Source organism: Hyaena hyaena, unplaced genomic scaffold (assembly GCF_003009895.1).
Source record: "Hyaena hyaena isolate Hyena2069 unplaced genomic scaffold, ASM300989v1 scaffold_11, whole genome shotgun sequence".
Classification (NCBI taxonomy): domain Eukaryota; kingdom Metazoa; phylum Chordata; class Mammalia; order Carnivora; family Hyaenidae; genus Hyaena; species Hyaena hyaena.
Window position 1 is genome coordinate 3,789,095 of NW_024080643.1, and position 15,245 is coordinate 3,804,339.

The 15,245-nt window shown below is 44.0% G+C and overlaps 1 protein-coding gene across 4 annotated transcripts; it reads left to right on the forward strand.

The window, feature by feature from the left end:
• Positions 1-734: 734 nt before the first annotated feature.
• RNF6 (ring finger protein 6) lies at positions 735-11,305 on the forward strand. Of its 4 annotated transcripts, none has more exons than XM_039255268.1 (5): positions 735-967; positions 1,639-1,721; positions 3,761-3,971; positions 5,058-5,183; positions 8,453-11,305. In XM_039255268.1, the coding sequence occupies exons 3-5, from the start codon at positions 3,779-3,781 to the stop codon at positions 10,213-10,215; spliced, it is 2,082 nt and encodes a 693-aa protein (XP_039111199.1). In that variant the 5' UTR covers positions 735-967; positions 1,639-1,721; positions 3,761-3,778; the 3' UTR covers positions 10,216-11,305. The 4 variants fall into 4 exon arrangements, with proteins under 4 accessions (XP_039111199.1, XP_039111194.1, XP_039111192.1 ...); XM_039255263.1 differs by lacking the exon at positions 735-967 and adding an exon at positions 1,123-1,185; XM_039255261.1 differs by lacking the exon at positions 735-967 and adding an exon at positions 1,148-1,344.
• The last annotated feature ends 3,940 nt before the right edge of the window (positions 11,306-15,245 follow it).

A 15,245-nucleotide genomic window follows, 5' to 3' on the forward strand; every position in this document is an offset into this window, starting at 1 on the left:
GCTCTCTCAAAATAATTAACCTTAAAAAAAAAAAGGTTAAGGCAGGAATGAATGAGTTAATGAACAAGCGAATAAAGAATCATAGCAGTGTGAGCACTGTGCAATGGTTAAGTCTTCTGGATGGTAGGGATGTCAGGAAAGGAGCCTACACCAGGCTGGGCAGAGCCCTAGTCAAGGGCTTAATTAACGGTGAAGCGAGTTTGGTGAAGTCTCAGCATTCAAGCTAGAGACATGAATCCGGGGAGTTTCCAAGCGCATGTCTAGCGGGAAAGTGAAGAAACACATATACAGGCACTTCTGAACCACTGGGGTTTGTAGTTTTCAGGTGCCAGTGAGCAATAAAGAGAAAAGCCTGGCTGATCAATTAGTTAACGTGGTACTGGGGCAGTAAAGGGACGGAAACAGACTGCTGGGTTGCCGTGTGTAGCCAGGCTCCGTAAACAAGCCACATCAAGGCTCAGGGTAGGTGCTACTACTTCCTAAGGGTGGAAAGCAGGTTGTGTCCCTGAGCCTATGAGGCTGCCGGAGCGCTGAGCGGCCCAGTCCTTGACACTCCGGGGGCCCCTGGAACAACCAGTCCTGGCCGAGAGCCCTGACGGGGCGGAACGCAGGACGCTAGCGTCCCACATCCCGCCGGACACAATTTTCAGCGGCACCAGCGAGCGTCCTGCCGGGGGGCGGGGGGAGCAGCGTCTGCGCTCGTCCGAGGGGAGGACCTGGCAGCGGGGTAAAAAGGGCCGAGGCCTGTATGCCTCCTCTAGGGTCTCCCCGCCATCTGGACGACCCCAAGCTGCAGCACGGGCTTCCGGCTTCTCCCTTCAGTAGACGATTAGAGGGAGCAGCGGCCTCCGGAGACCAGCCCCTCTCGCCCACGCCCGTCGGTCCCAAGCTTCCAGGACCCGAGAGGAGCGCCGCCCGCCGCGGACTTCCCTTAGGGCGGGAGCAGGACGGCCCCGCTCCCGGCGAGGTGAGCTCGGGGAAAGGCTCCGGGTCGGCCACTACTTCCGGGAGACGCTCAGGAAAGCCAGCCCCCCCTTGGCCCCCGTCTCTCCTCCGATTGGTTCACCGCGCCCTGAATGCACTCCCCTAGCCGGTGATTGGCTCCGACGCGCCGTCTGTCACCTGCGTCCCTGTGGGAATGCAGGTCGCTAAGGGAAGCGTTCCTTGAGGCTCGGTTGGGAAGAGGTTGGTCGGGCCCTTGAGCCCAGTTTGTTTATTGCAGTGCGAACCGTACCCCGGCACGAGCTCCCGTCGCAACGGCCGGGAATGAACCAGTAGCGGGACGGAGGGTGGGGGTGGCAAGAAAGTGAAGGTTCAGAAGTAAACTGGAGACGCCTGACCCTGGTAACATCTGAATGGGAGGAGGGTAGGAAGGCAGGCCGCGCGGAGGGGAGTTGGGATCCCAGGAGCCGGGGCTGTGTAGGAGGGCAGGCCTGGTTTCTGGTGGGGGAGAAAAGGGCCTTGCGGGAGGTTTTAATGACCTAATTGTTTGGGGATCTCATTTTCTCGGTGACTGTCTTACCAGGATCCATTAAGGATTTTGCTGTGACTTTGCAGCAGAGCTTTGACTTTGTTAGCCATTCCTGTCCTTCAAAGGGACCATTTAGTGAATGATTCCGTTCTCTCTCATTGCTTCAGATGGGCAGCTCTCCAAAAAAGCACAAACAATTGAAGGATGGATACCACTGCATACATTAAAAGCATGTTGAAAGGAAAATAAGGTATTCACTTTGCTTAATTGTGGTTAATGGTACAAGAAAAGTACCTTGGAGAAGGAGCTCTTCAAGTTTTGAGCGATACCGGGGTAGCTTGATTTTATGGTGGGTTGCAGAATTTTTTTCATGTTTAGTACAAAAATGTTGACGACCTCTCTGCCTACCAAATGTGCTCTTTACTGATGATTGGCTTTGTCCCGTCTCTTCTGAAAATGGAAAGAAGTCTTGAGTTTTTAACAAGGTTAATTTGCATTTGACTGGCTAGTGTGATTAGATCTCTCCTTTTAAAAAAGGACACAATGGTCACTAACAAAATCCTCGAATTTGTAATTTAATGTTAGAACGCACATGAAATTGGATACTTGCTTACTCACGCACAGTTTAGACATGTAGACTCATTTACTTTGTATTTTAAAGTAATTTGCTGATTAAACACTGAGTCAGAGTTGCAACAATTGCTTCCCTGGTCACCTAGTTATTTGATCCTCCAGCCTCCCTTAAGTCATGTGCTATATTACACACACCCTTTATTGACCTCTAGAAATTGTCAAGGAATAGTTTATTTCCTTCCACAGGACACCCAAATTAACTTTAAAAGGCAGACCCAGGCCCTACCTTGGAAAATTCTGATTTGGGATTAGAGATGAGATCTAGGGCATCTTTATTTTTTAAAATTTCCTTAAATGAGGGGGCGCCTGGGAGGCTCAGTCGATGGGGCGTCAGACATGGACTCAGGTCATGATCTCGCAGTTCACGAGTTTGAGCCCTGTGTCAGGCTCTCAGAGCCTGGAGCCTGCTTCTGATTCTGTGTCTCCTGCTCTCTCTGCCCCTCCCCCACTCACACTCTGTCTCTGTCCCAAAAACGAATAATAAAATAAGAAATAAAATAATAAAACAAATTTTTAAGAATTCCTCAGATGAGTTTGATGTGCATTCCCAGGTGAGAACTGTTGACTTACTAAATAGATGTGTGATGTGTAATAGATGTGTAATACTTGTGACACAACTACTTTTTCTCACCGGTTTCTTTTCCATGTGAACATAAGCCTCTAAGGAATGACATTTGAGTATAATAAAAAAAAAAAAAAAAAAGCAAGGTTTGCCTCAGCCAGGTCAGGAAGTTTCACGGGCAGTCAGAAACCTCTGAGACCAACCAGGCCTGGGGAGACGCAGAGAGCTTGGATACACACATAGTCACGTCCCTCAGAGCTCTTCAAGGAGGACTGTTTCCTGTTGGGTGTGAGAGGCCAACTTACGTCTGTTCAGCCAAATCATTTTTACCTTAACACAGGGCAGTGGAGGGTAATATTACATCTGTGAGTTTTATTTTGGGAAGAATACCTAAGCTGGAAATGAATGTAAACGATAGCCTCCCAACAGCTCTTTGCTCATTAAGTAAAGAACATAATTTAAAGTTAGGCATAAAGTGCATAATTCAGCTTATATTTTGTATGCTAACATGAAGTACCAGATATTTGAACCATCAATGAGGGCTTTTCTTTCTTCTCCTTTTTTTAAAAAAATACTTGTTTATTTCTGAGAAAGACAGAGTATGCGCAAGAAAGGAGCAGAGAGGGAGACACAGAATCCGAAGCAGGCTTCAGGCTCTGAGCTGTCAGCACAGACCCGACGTGGGGCTCGAACCCACGAACCATGAGATCATGACCTGAGCCGAAGTCGGACGCTCAACCGACTGAGCCCCCCAGGCGCCCCCAGTGAGGGCTTTTCCATCAAAGTGGTCAGAGAGTGAAAGAGGTAGAAAAATGAGAGAATCACTTTGGCATTCAGGTACGAGGAATGCACGGTAAAACCAAACCCGGTCCACCTTAAACAATGGCTTTAAGCAAAGAAGTAGGTCCACTTGTGTTCTGTCTCCTAGAAGCTGTTTTTCATTTTATGCGTGAGTTCTTCACTGCAAGATTTGGCATATGGAATACATGGGTAGCGGATGAAATTTAAAATGAGAGTGAAGAGACTATAAGTTAAAAACACGAAGCTCTGTGTAGTCCCCGGCTAACAGAACCTTGTACATATTGTTCGGACAGAAAGCCAGGAATCTCAGTATGAACCCGTCGAGATCGAGATCGGACGATGGTGGTGAAGAAGCCTCATCTCAAGACCGTAATCAACGTGAAAGTGAGAGAAGATGGCAGCAAGAGCGTCTCCGCAGAGAAGAAGCCTATTACCAGTTTATTAATGAGCTCAACGATGAAGATTATAGGCTAATGAGAGACCACAATCTTTTAGGCACCCCTGGTAAGAGATGGGTAATAGCGGAGACACCTTTTTTTATTATAGTAAAGAGAAGTCTCAAAATAAGGAGGGGGTTTCCCCCCCTTCTTCCCTCTCCCAAAATAGAATTTAAGAAGCTTGTAATATGACAGAATAGAAAATCACTGGCTTACTTTTCTGTTTTATAAGTAAGTATGAATCTTAGACATGGAGCACTGTTATATAAACGCCAAGCTAACAGATAGTTAATGTATATAATAGTGTCAGATATTTACATCTATGGCCCTGTTTCTCTTTGGTTATAGATTAGGTTGGTTATAGATAGATTGGTTGGTTATAGATTAGGCATTATTTCAAACCCAGTTCTGGGGCGCATGGGTGGCTTAGTTGGTTAAGCCTCCAACTTTGGCTCAGTCATAATATAGTGGTCTGTGAGTTTGAGCCCCACATCGGGCTCTGTGCTGACAGCTCAGACCCTGGGGCCTGCTTCAGATTCTGTCTCCCTCTCTCTCTGCCCCTCCCCCACTTGTGTGCGTGTGCACGCTCTCTTTCTCTCAAAAATAAATGAACATTAAAAAACCCAATTTGAGGTGTTATAATGTATTTACTTAGCTAAATTAATAATGCTTCAAAAGTCTAGTGTGCTCCATAAATATTTTAAAAATTCATTTCACAAATGAACTAACTGAAACTGGTATGTTTGTACAGGATATATTTGTGTATTGCATATTTGCCCACTGTATATTGATGACCGATATAATGAACTATTGAGGTAACATTCAAGCAAATAAAGATTCCACGTTTTTTCTAGAAATACTCCCTTTTAAACTTCTTTTAACTCTAATAAGAATATACGAATTAGAGCTTCCAGATTCCAAAGTGTATAACTGAGAGGATTTTTTGAATTATTCAAATTAAATCCTATTTTCATTTTAATAAACCACACCCGAAATGATGCATACTTGCATCAACTAAATATTTTTAACTGTCTTCAACTTAACACGAAAATAATAGCATGTCTTCTACAGATTGCTGAAGATTACCCTTCACGAGTTCTCATAAAACAATAATTTAAGACATTTAATTTCACCGAGCAATTTTTTATTCTAGGAGAAATAACATCAGAAGAACTGCAGCAGCGATTAGATGGAGTCAAGGAACAGCTCGCAGCTCAGCCTGACTTGAGAAATGGGACAAATGCCAGAGGTACCGTGGACTCCTTTTCATTAGGAACAGGTTCGGTTAGACCAATCGCAGATGTGAATTTACTGGGTCTTGCCCAATATGTTTTCAGTGTTTTCCAGTTTTCATGTGATACCCATTCAGATAGTATTTACCCATTATATGCAAAGTAGCCTAGTTAGGCCACATAGGACAGGGGTTGAATACAAAGACCTTTCACACAGATTGCCCTTAGGAAGCTCATATACATGAAATAGTGTACAATTAAGTTAATTACCAGGATAATTCTTTTTAATCTTAGAATGTCCACACCACTTCTCTTAAAGTAACTACACTTCTAAAAATTTCTACAGAACAACACAGAAAGACTGAGGAAACCTGTCTTCATTGTTGGTTTTATTATTTTTGTGTTTGTCATTTTACTGGACAAACACTAAGTCATAATATAAGGAGTTCCTATAAAAAAAATAAAGAGAAAAAAATTCAAACTAAACAGAAGTATATAGAATTAGAAGCAAAGCCAACTCCGCGTACCTCTTACCAGTTCTGCTTCCTTCCCCAGAGGTATTCATTGTTGGGAGCTTCACTTTTTTTTTTTTTTTTTTTTAAGTAGTTTCACATATTATATCAAGATTATTGTATCAGAGCAAAGACCGTTGAAAACTCAAAAACGCAATGGCTCCGGAGGATAGAGGCTTACTTTTCTGTTGACAGCCCAGGGAAGATGGCGCACTTTCCTCCATAAACCTCCTGGAGCCCACCCAGAGGAGTGCTGCCCAGCACAGGAGCTACTAGTCTCATGCGAGCATTTAAACTTCAACTAAGGAAAATTAAATAATGCTTCAAATGCAGCCTTTCGCTCCTGTCAGCCACTCTGCAGTGCCTAGAAGTCACATGTGGCTCGTGATGTCCGTGTTGCACAGCAGGGACGGAGGACGTCCCCACTGCCGCACAGAGCTGGACGCTGGACCCTGGACGCTGCCCCTCCGGGGCATGGTTCACGTGGCCCGGCCACGTCACAGCCACGAGTCCGTCCTAGCGGCCAGGCCTAGGTTCCAGGGGGGGCCAGGTGCCAGTCCGAAAGTGAGGTCCTTCACTGTCACTCCCGTGCCATTGATGAGATCTGAGTCACGCGGCTGCACCCGACCGCCAGGCTGTCCCCGTGACCATGACCGTGCATTTGTGGTGGGAGGAGGAGGGCAAGACAGGTTCCCTCAGATTATCTGTGAGCTCCTTTACACAGCCCGTCCTCACAGTACTCCAGTAACTAAAGACGGAAGTTGCCGTTAGAATGCTTTTTATCTGCCCAGTACTCCTGTCTCTTCCCAAATTAAAATGGAAATTGGATATTAACCCCTTTATTTCCTGTATATGTAGGTAGGGAAGTTGTGCCACATTGCAATAGCTGGTTATACTGGTCCTTTTACTATGTCTTAATGGAAAATGTACTTACCACATGTAAAATAGCTTGTATCTTTATGTGTGGCTAAAGTTTGTTTATTTTAGTGGGGTGCCTGTCAGTTAAGCGTCCGACTTTGGCTCAGGTCATGATCTCATGGTTTGTGGGTTTGAGCCCAACGTAGGGCTCTGTGCTGACAGCTAGCTCGGAGTTTGGAGCCTGTCTTCAGATTCTGTGTCTCCCTCTCTCTGACCCTCCCCTGCTCACGCCGTCTTTCTCTCTCTCTCTCACTGTCTCAGAAATAAATAAAACATTAAAAAAAATAATAATAAAATAAAGTTTGTTTATTTTATTGACACCAGCAGCTGATTAATAGCTTTAACTTTAATATTTGAAAATGAGTTTTATGAGAGATTGCAGTAATGAAATGAAATCAAAGCCATCTCATTTAACAGCCATTTTTGTGTAGCATAAACTTAAAGGTTAAAGTCTGTATAGTTCACATGCATTAGAATGCTTTTCATGGAGTTTTGGCTTTTATGTAATCCACTGGTTAAAAACGGGAAACTTAAGCTTCCTATAGTAGCAGTAGTGTAGAAGTTTATTAGGGGCACATTTATTTTTCTAAAAATTTTAACATTTTTATTTATTATTGAGAGACAGAGAGACAGCATGAGCATGGAAGGTGCAGAGAGAAGGGGAGACATCAAATCTGAAGGAGGCTTCAGGCTCCGAGCTGTCAGCACAGAGCCCAACACGGGGCTCGAACTCACAAACCATGAGATCATGACCTGAGCCAAAGTCAGATGCTTGAAGACTGAACCACCCAGGCACCCCTGGGGGGCATGCTTATTTCTAAATTGATTCTTTCAACACTAATTGAGAGTCTGATTTGTACCAGATACTGTTGTAGAGGTGGGGATTTAACAGTAAATAAAACAAGACAAAACTCTTCATCTTCATGGAGCTTACGTTCTAAATGAGCAGAAAATACTCATAATGGCTAACATTTATTGAATGCTTCCTATATGCTGGGTATTGTACTAGTCATCTTATGTCTAGTATCTTCTTTTATTTTCATGATAATCCTATGATATTTATACTTTTATTATCTCCAATTTACAAATAAGGATGCAGTCATAGAGAACTTAGGTAGCATGCCTAAAGTTTCTCAGCTTCACACAAAGACAAAATGTAGTTCTCATATTATATTCAAAAAGCCAGATTTCTTGAGGTGTACATTTTTGGCAGTTCCTGAGAAATAGGATAAAATTCCTGAGGTTATGAAAATACCTAGTTGTAAAAATTTACGATGAACTATATATAAGTTTCACCACTATATTTTATTGATTTTCTCATCTATATAAAGCATTTTAAATGTACAGTTGTAGTTTGTATTTCTCTTCTGCTTTAGTTTTTAAAAATGTTTATTTTTGAGAGAGAGTGAGAGAGAGCGTGAAGGTGGGTGTAGGGTCTGAGAGAGAGGGAGCCAGAGAACCTGAAGCAGACTCTGCGCCGTCAGCACAGAGCCTGACACGGCTTGAACTCAAGAATGGGGAGATCATGACCTGAGCTGAAATCAAGAGACAAGCACTTAACCGACTGAGCCATCCAGGCGCCCCCTCATTTGCCTTTATATTTTGCCAGTAATAGACATACAGAAGGTAAGAGTGAGGATTTCTTCAGAGCTTTGCATAAACAGCATTATAACAGTTTTATAACACGTCAGAATGTATTCTAATATGCGTATAGTATATATTTTTCTTTTAGAAATTTTAGGTTTTCGCCATTTTCATTCATTAAAATGCACAGATGTTCTTAAATATTATTGCATTTAATAAAAACTGTATCTTGTAAGCTTTCAATGGACGTCTCAGGATAGAATTCAGGAATTGGCCTTAAGTTGATTTGCTTTGCTTCCCAGACTCAGAAGTCCCTCGAGAAAGTCCAAATGAAGATTCTCTGCTAGAATGGTTGAACACGTTTCGACGCACAGGAAACGCAACTCGAAGTGGACAAAACGGGAACCAGACCTGGAGAGCCGTGAGCCGAACAAACCCCAACAGCGGCGAGTTTCGGTTTAGCCTGGAAATCCACATAAATCATGAGAACAGAGGAATTGAACTTCACGGCGAAGATCAGACCGGCGTTCCGCTGTCAGATTTTAGCAGGGATCGCGCCGCAAGTAGGCACCAGAGATCGGCTAGCCCCGTGGCTAGGCGAACAAGGAGCCAAACCTCCCTGAACCTCCATGGTGGGAGTTCCAATGTCCCGAGGACGAGGCTTGGTTCAAGGGGGCAGAATTCGGTAGAAGGATCTCTCTCAACACTGGGAAGATTACGAAGTGGCCTTGGGGGAGCAGTCGGCATCCCTAGAACGAGAGCCGCGCGGGCTAGCTTAGGTAGCCGCGCGAGCCAGGCGGGTGGCAGTGACCTCAGGCAGCGGGAGGGGCAGCGGTTTGGAGCAGCGCATGTCTGGGAAAACGAGGCTAGAACTAATGTCACAGTGAGGAATACAAACCAAAGATTAGAGCCACTGCGATTGCGGTCTGCTTTCAGTAGTCGAAGCCGCTCGCCAATCCAGAGGCAAAGCAGCACCGTTTATCGTAACCCCCAGAGAGAAAGCAGACCTTCACAGCAACACGTCAGCAGGTCTGTTAGGAGGAGAGGGATGACGCGTGTCTTTTTAGAGCAGGACAGGGAACGTGGAGGTATCGCCTATGCGCCCTTCTCGAACTCAAGACTTGTGTCAAGAATAACAGTCGAAGAAGGAGAAGAATCCCCCAGACCTTCAAGTGCTGCACGACGGCACCCAACGATCACCCTGGACCTCCAAGTGAGAAGGATCCGTCCCGGAGAAAGCCGAGATCGGGATAGTATCGCGAGTAGAACTCGATCTAGGGCAGGGCTGGCGGAGAACACAGTCACGATCGAAAGCAATAGTGGGGGCTTTCGCCGAACTATCTCTCGTTTAGAGCGGTCCGGTATCCAGACCTATGTTAGCACCATCACAGTCCCCCTGCGCAGGGTTTCTCAGAATGAGCTGGTGGAACCATCATCCGTGGCCCTTCGGTCCATTTTAAGGCAGATCATGACCGGATTTGGAGAACTGAGTTCCCTAATGGAGGCCGAATCTGAGTCCGAGATTCGGAGACACGGCCAGCACTTAGCAGAGAGGCACTCCGCGCTGAGGACACGAGGTGCAGCTAACGACCGGAGCCAGCCCCGTCCAGGTGCCGCTCGAAGCAGGCGGGCCCGAGCAGACAGCACTGAAGTGCCCGGAGAGAGCGGGACTGCCCAGCCTCACGCCCAGCACGGTGGCGACAGAGGGGGCAGCCAGCCGCGAAATTCAAATACCTTAGTCGAAACTGGAACACTACCTATACTTCGCCTTGCTCACTTCTTTTTACTAAATGAAGGTGATGGCGACGATCACATACATGGTTTAACCAAAGAGCAGATTGACAATCTTTCCACCCGGAACTATGAGCACAACAGTATCGATAGCGAACCAGGTAAAATCTGTAGTGTGTGTATCAGTGACTATGTGACTGGAAACAAGCTCAGGCAGTTACCCTGCATGCACGAATTTCACATCCATTGTATTGACCGCTGGCTCTCTGAGAATTGCACTTGCCCCATCTGCCGGCAGCCTGTTCTGGGGTCCAGCCTAGCCAACGACGGGTGAGGTGTTGGGGCTCTTCAGATAGATTACATTTTAGTAGAGCTGAGGATTTAAGCACTCTTCTGTTGAATTATCTGTGATGGGCTAACCAGGATGAAAAAAGAACAGATTATTATAGTTGGAACTATTTTTTGTGTGCTTTTTTTAACTTGTTAAAACGAACATTTCTATAAAACTGAAAACGGCGTATGTTAAATTATCAACAAGTACAGAGTAGTCTAATATTGCTAGAACCAAATAATCTTTAAAATGTTTTTATTTTGGTAATTTTGTCATGCTAAAGCACTTTTGTATCTGCACAGTTCAGTAAGTTAAAAATCAATCTTCCTTTTCTTAATAGCACAGCCGACTTGACTTGGACCGCCAAGTCCGATAGGCTTAGTACCATGTGCCGACACTGGTGTCTACAAGCCTTTCATCAACTTTTTATTCTAAGGACAATGTCTTTTCATGAGAGAGTGTTTGGCTGAATGTTTGCTAAATATATTTAAGTTACTTGAAATGTTAAATTTAATATGCAGCATACCATATATGTATATAGAGATATATAATTTTAAGGTTAAAATATTCAGTCTGAAAACTACCAGTTTGGTTCGTATTTAAGCTTTTGGGCTATTACTGCATTTGGCACAATGTGTAACATTTACAGGATCATCTCTGGGAGGAAGTAGATTAAGATATTTAAAAATAGAGATAATTAACTGAAGCGTCTCTGACAATCGTATTAGACAGCAAGCAATATGGAATATTGAACAAGTATTTCTTTACTCAGAAACGGAACACGGACATTTTAGTACGTAGAGATTATTTAACTTGAGTTCAGCCTTTTTGTGACTTTTTTTGAACGTGCAGACAATTCTTCAGATTATATTAAGTAACGTATACCAATATGCATGGTTTCTAAAATTTACTTTTAAAATCTAAAAAAAAAATGTCTATGAAGAATCAAATGCATAGATAATATGTTAAGTTTACTTGGAGGCCAAAAACTCCAAATAATACAAAACACAAAACCCTTAAGAGAATGTGGAATTTATATGAACACGAAGTATGCATTGAAGATCTATTTCTACCAATAAATATTACAACAAAGCTGTATGTGAACTAGTCTTTTCTCTTGGTCCCCCGGGATGTATTTGCTCAAAACAGGAAAAAGAAATCTCATTTCTACAAGGTGTCAGGCAGTGTTAACAGGTGTTGAGGATTCGGCCGAGGACAAAGTATCTTCACAGGAAGGGACCGTTTCCTCTTAGAAAATCAGTTGATAAAATGAGTTACCGAATTACCTGAGTTCAGTGCTTATTTATGAATATATGACACAATTTTCCTGTGGTGATTCTGCTTGGGGAAAACCACAAGGCCAAAGTCCTCAGATTCTGGGAGATTTACGTGTATCTCCAGATTTAGTTTTTCTTTCTGATTAAGTAAGTATATTCAGTTCATCAGGTAAGAGGTACACACGGGAGTTCTTGGGGAGTGCACTTAACGCCTGGAGGGCAAAGCTTTTAGGAAGAGTCATGACCTTGTTTGGAGTAAGAGGTTTATATAGTTCAGTGACGGGTGCGGGGCTGGGAGGTTTGAATGCTTTCAATGCCAGACTAAGGAATTTTACTTCACCTTACAAGTGTTTGATGTCTCTTGGTGGATTTTAGTGGCGAATGGTAAGATCATTTTTCATGTTTCAGGAAAATTGGTGTGGTGTAGTGTTCAGAACACAGCGGGATGGAGAGAGAGGGGAAGCGAAAAAACCATAAAGGAACCATTGTGACCCTTTCAGTCATCAGTTATCATCACCCTCAGTTATTAGCTCACCTAGTGCGATGGCAGTGAAACTGGAAAGAGAGAAGGGAGTACAAATGTTGGGGGAAAAGGATATTAGTTGGTTTCTTGTTCAGTATGAAGTGGGAGAGAGAGAAAATCCGCTGGATGGAAATGAGATGGAAAATCCCCCGAATGGAAGAGAGAGAGGTGTTACAAGCTCTGCCAATGTAGACATTTATCTTAAATGCACACATCTCCCTCATTTCAGGGATCCCGTTTGTTCCCAGTAGGACAAGAGACTAAATCCAGCATTTATGTCTCCTGTGGAATATTCTTCAGGAGGCTCTACCTTCCCTGGCTTGATCGTTAGGAAAACCAAGAGAACAAAGAAAGGGGGGAATGCAAAAAGTAGGGGTAAAGACCAAAAAATCAAAGCACATTCATACTTTGACTTAGTCCTTTGCAAGACATAGTAAGACCAGGATGTGAAGGGATCCCAAAGAGGCATTTGAAATAGAACTATGTTGTACAGTTGGTGGAAAGTTCCCTCTAAGCAGCAGGCTTAATATATTCTGTAAATCGGTATCCTAGTTGGGAACAAAGGAGTGTTTTCCGTCATATTTTCATTCATTGCCCAGTAAACAAAGCTGAGGACAAATACAAAGGCTCTTTATCTATTTATAGCTCCTAGTTAGCAATGATTGCACCCCTGAACATGGTTCATGTTCAGGAAGGAACAAATCCTTTGAAACTCTTCATTGGGATATTATGCTCTGTGCCGTGTCCTGAGAGCTTATTCTTTACAGCATGGCTGTCTTGCATGTTTCTGTTCAACACTGAGCCTCCCATCTGCATTCCCTCTCATATATGTGTATAGTTTCAAGGAGCCTTGACCTGTACTTGACTATCTTTTATTCACCCTGTGGTTATTTTCCTTTCGGTATTTAGCATGGATTTATAATTTAGGCCACCCAAGATCTTGAAGTATTGTTGCCACTTAACAGTGAGTAGCAGAGTTTAGAGTCAGACACAGGACCATTGGCCTCCAAAGCTTGCGCTTTTCCCACTCACCAGCATTCTGGAAAAGCAGAAGTGCTTTGGGAAGTTTTCAGTCTCTTCCTTCCTGAAGACAGTTTTCTACTTTTGTAGTTTCGCGACAGCACGACTTTGTGATTGCCTTAAGTTCTGTATGTAAACATCACCCTTCGGGCCACGAACAATGAGAGCACTGCCCCTGAAAGTTATAAAGCAGAATCCGCCCTGTGAGGATGGATCCAGAAAAGAGGTGAATGAAACATCTGAAGACCCCGTGTGAAGGATCGTAGTTCCTAAGTTGAGTCTGAGGCATTTTGACAAATCTTACTCCTTGACAAGAACTTCCAGTGAACTATCTCTAATCTTCCTGCCCCTCTCCATTTGGATGACATCTGGCCAGAGGAGGAAGAAATTGTATAGAAATAGTACCACGTGATGGGGGCGGTTCTTATTCCCTTCGCAGTGGCAGCCAGCTCTTCTGGGGTCTCTTCCTCCATCCTGGGGAACATTGGCAGCCAGAGAGCCGGGATATCTGTTTGTAAGATGATTGCCCGCCCAACAAGCCAGAGCCGTCCATCCCCCAGAACGCCGAATGGTCCACGTTCCAGAGGACATGACTGTAAGTGTCACTGGTCGTGACAGGCAGGTTGTGACTTCTTTTCAGAGACTATGGATGTGTGAGGTCCCAAACATACCCACACTTATGATAATTAGGGATCATTAATTACTTTTGGCACTTTTTTTGGTTTTATTTTGAGTATTAAATCTCTGAAGATCAAGTTGGTTCCTATACTTCCTCCCCTTCTTCTTTTTTTTTTTTTTAGTAACATAATCCTTTATCTTCTGCAAAATAAAACTTTCAGGTGTATTTTTCCTCTATTAATGTCATATCTGAAGAGTGTAACCTCTTGGTCGACCAGTATATACATACCTTTCCTCCTCCATTTAACTTCAAAAATGCCCCTATTTAACCATAATCCAACTGCCTTCTGTGCAATTGCAAAACATTTTCACATTCTCCCCAAAGAGAAACGATCCAGATTCATATAGAGCTTTTGTATGGTGAAGTGACACAATTTAGCCACTCGTATGAGTTCAGATTCATAATGGTGAACTGGATGGTGTCCGTTCTTCCATTAGCTTGGATTTGATCAGGCTTAATTGTGACTTCTTACCATCCAGCTTCTGGGATAAATGATAACTGTAGCCCCTGTCTACCTGATAGAGTGAAGTGGAAAAAGGACCACATGTAAAACGGGGAAAGAAGTGGGGCGCCTGGGTGTCTCAGTTGGTTAAGCGTCCGACTTTCACTTAGGTCATGATCTCACAGTTCGTGGGTTCGAGCCCCGCGTCGGGCTCTGTGCTGACTGCCAGTTCAGAGCCTGGAGCCTGTTTCAGAGTCTGTGACTCCTTCTCTCTCTGACCCTCCCCTGCTCACGCTGTCTCTCTCTCTCTCTCTCTCTCTCTCTCTCCTAGAAATAAATTTAAAAAAATATTTTAAAAAAAGGGGGGGAAAGAAGTGTATTTGATTGCATTGATGGCTGGTGTAGAATGTACACACATCTTGCTGAGCAAACTTAGAGGGATGAATGATAGAAATAATGAACTTGTAAGCATCTCTTTGTTGACTCTCTTATCTGGATGTAGAATGGGTTGTTTGGTCAGCCAATCTGGCTGGCCCAATCCTGAATTAGGGCCACTTTCAGAAAGATATCCAGTGAGTGGTGGGGGCTCGAAGGTTTGAGGAGATGCTAGTGAACAGTGTTGATCTTAGCACTTTGACGTGAGCACTGGTTCAGGAACTGCCATAATGTTGAACAGTCCTCTGTCTCCGTACAACAGGTTAGGGGCTTTGGGTACAAGTTCCTTAAAGCTATAATCAGCTCCTTAATTTCACTTGAGGTCTTGTATCAGATACCAGAAGTCTTGGGGGCACCTGGGTGGCTCAGTTGGTTAGGTGTCTGACTTTCACTTAGGTCATGATCTCGCGGTCCGTGGGTTCGAGCCCCGCGTTGGGCTCTGTGCTGACAGCCAGCTCAGAGCCTGGAGCCTGTTTCAGTCTGTGACTCCCTCTCTCTCTGACCCTCCCCTGCTCACGCTGTCTCTCTCTCTCTCAGAAATAAAAAACATTAAAAAATTAAAAAAAAAAGATACCAGAAGTCTTGTATTGTTCTTGATTTACTAGAGGGAATAGCCATGGCCCTTACAACACCTTTAGGACTTTTCTTCCTTCCTTC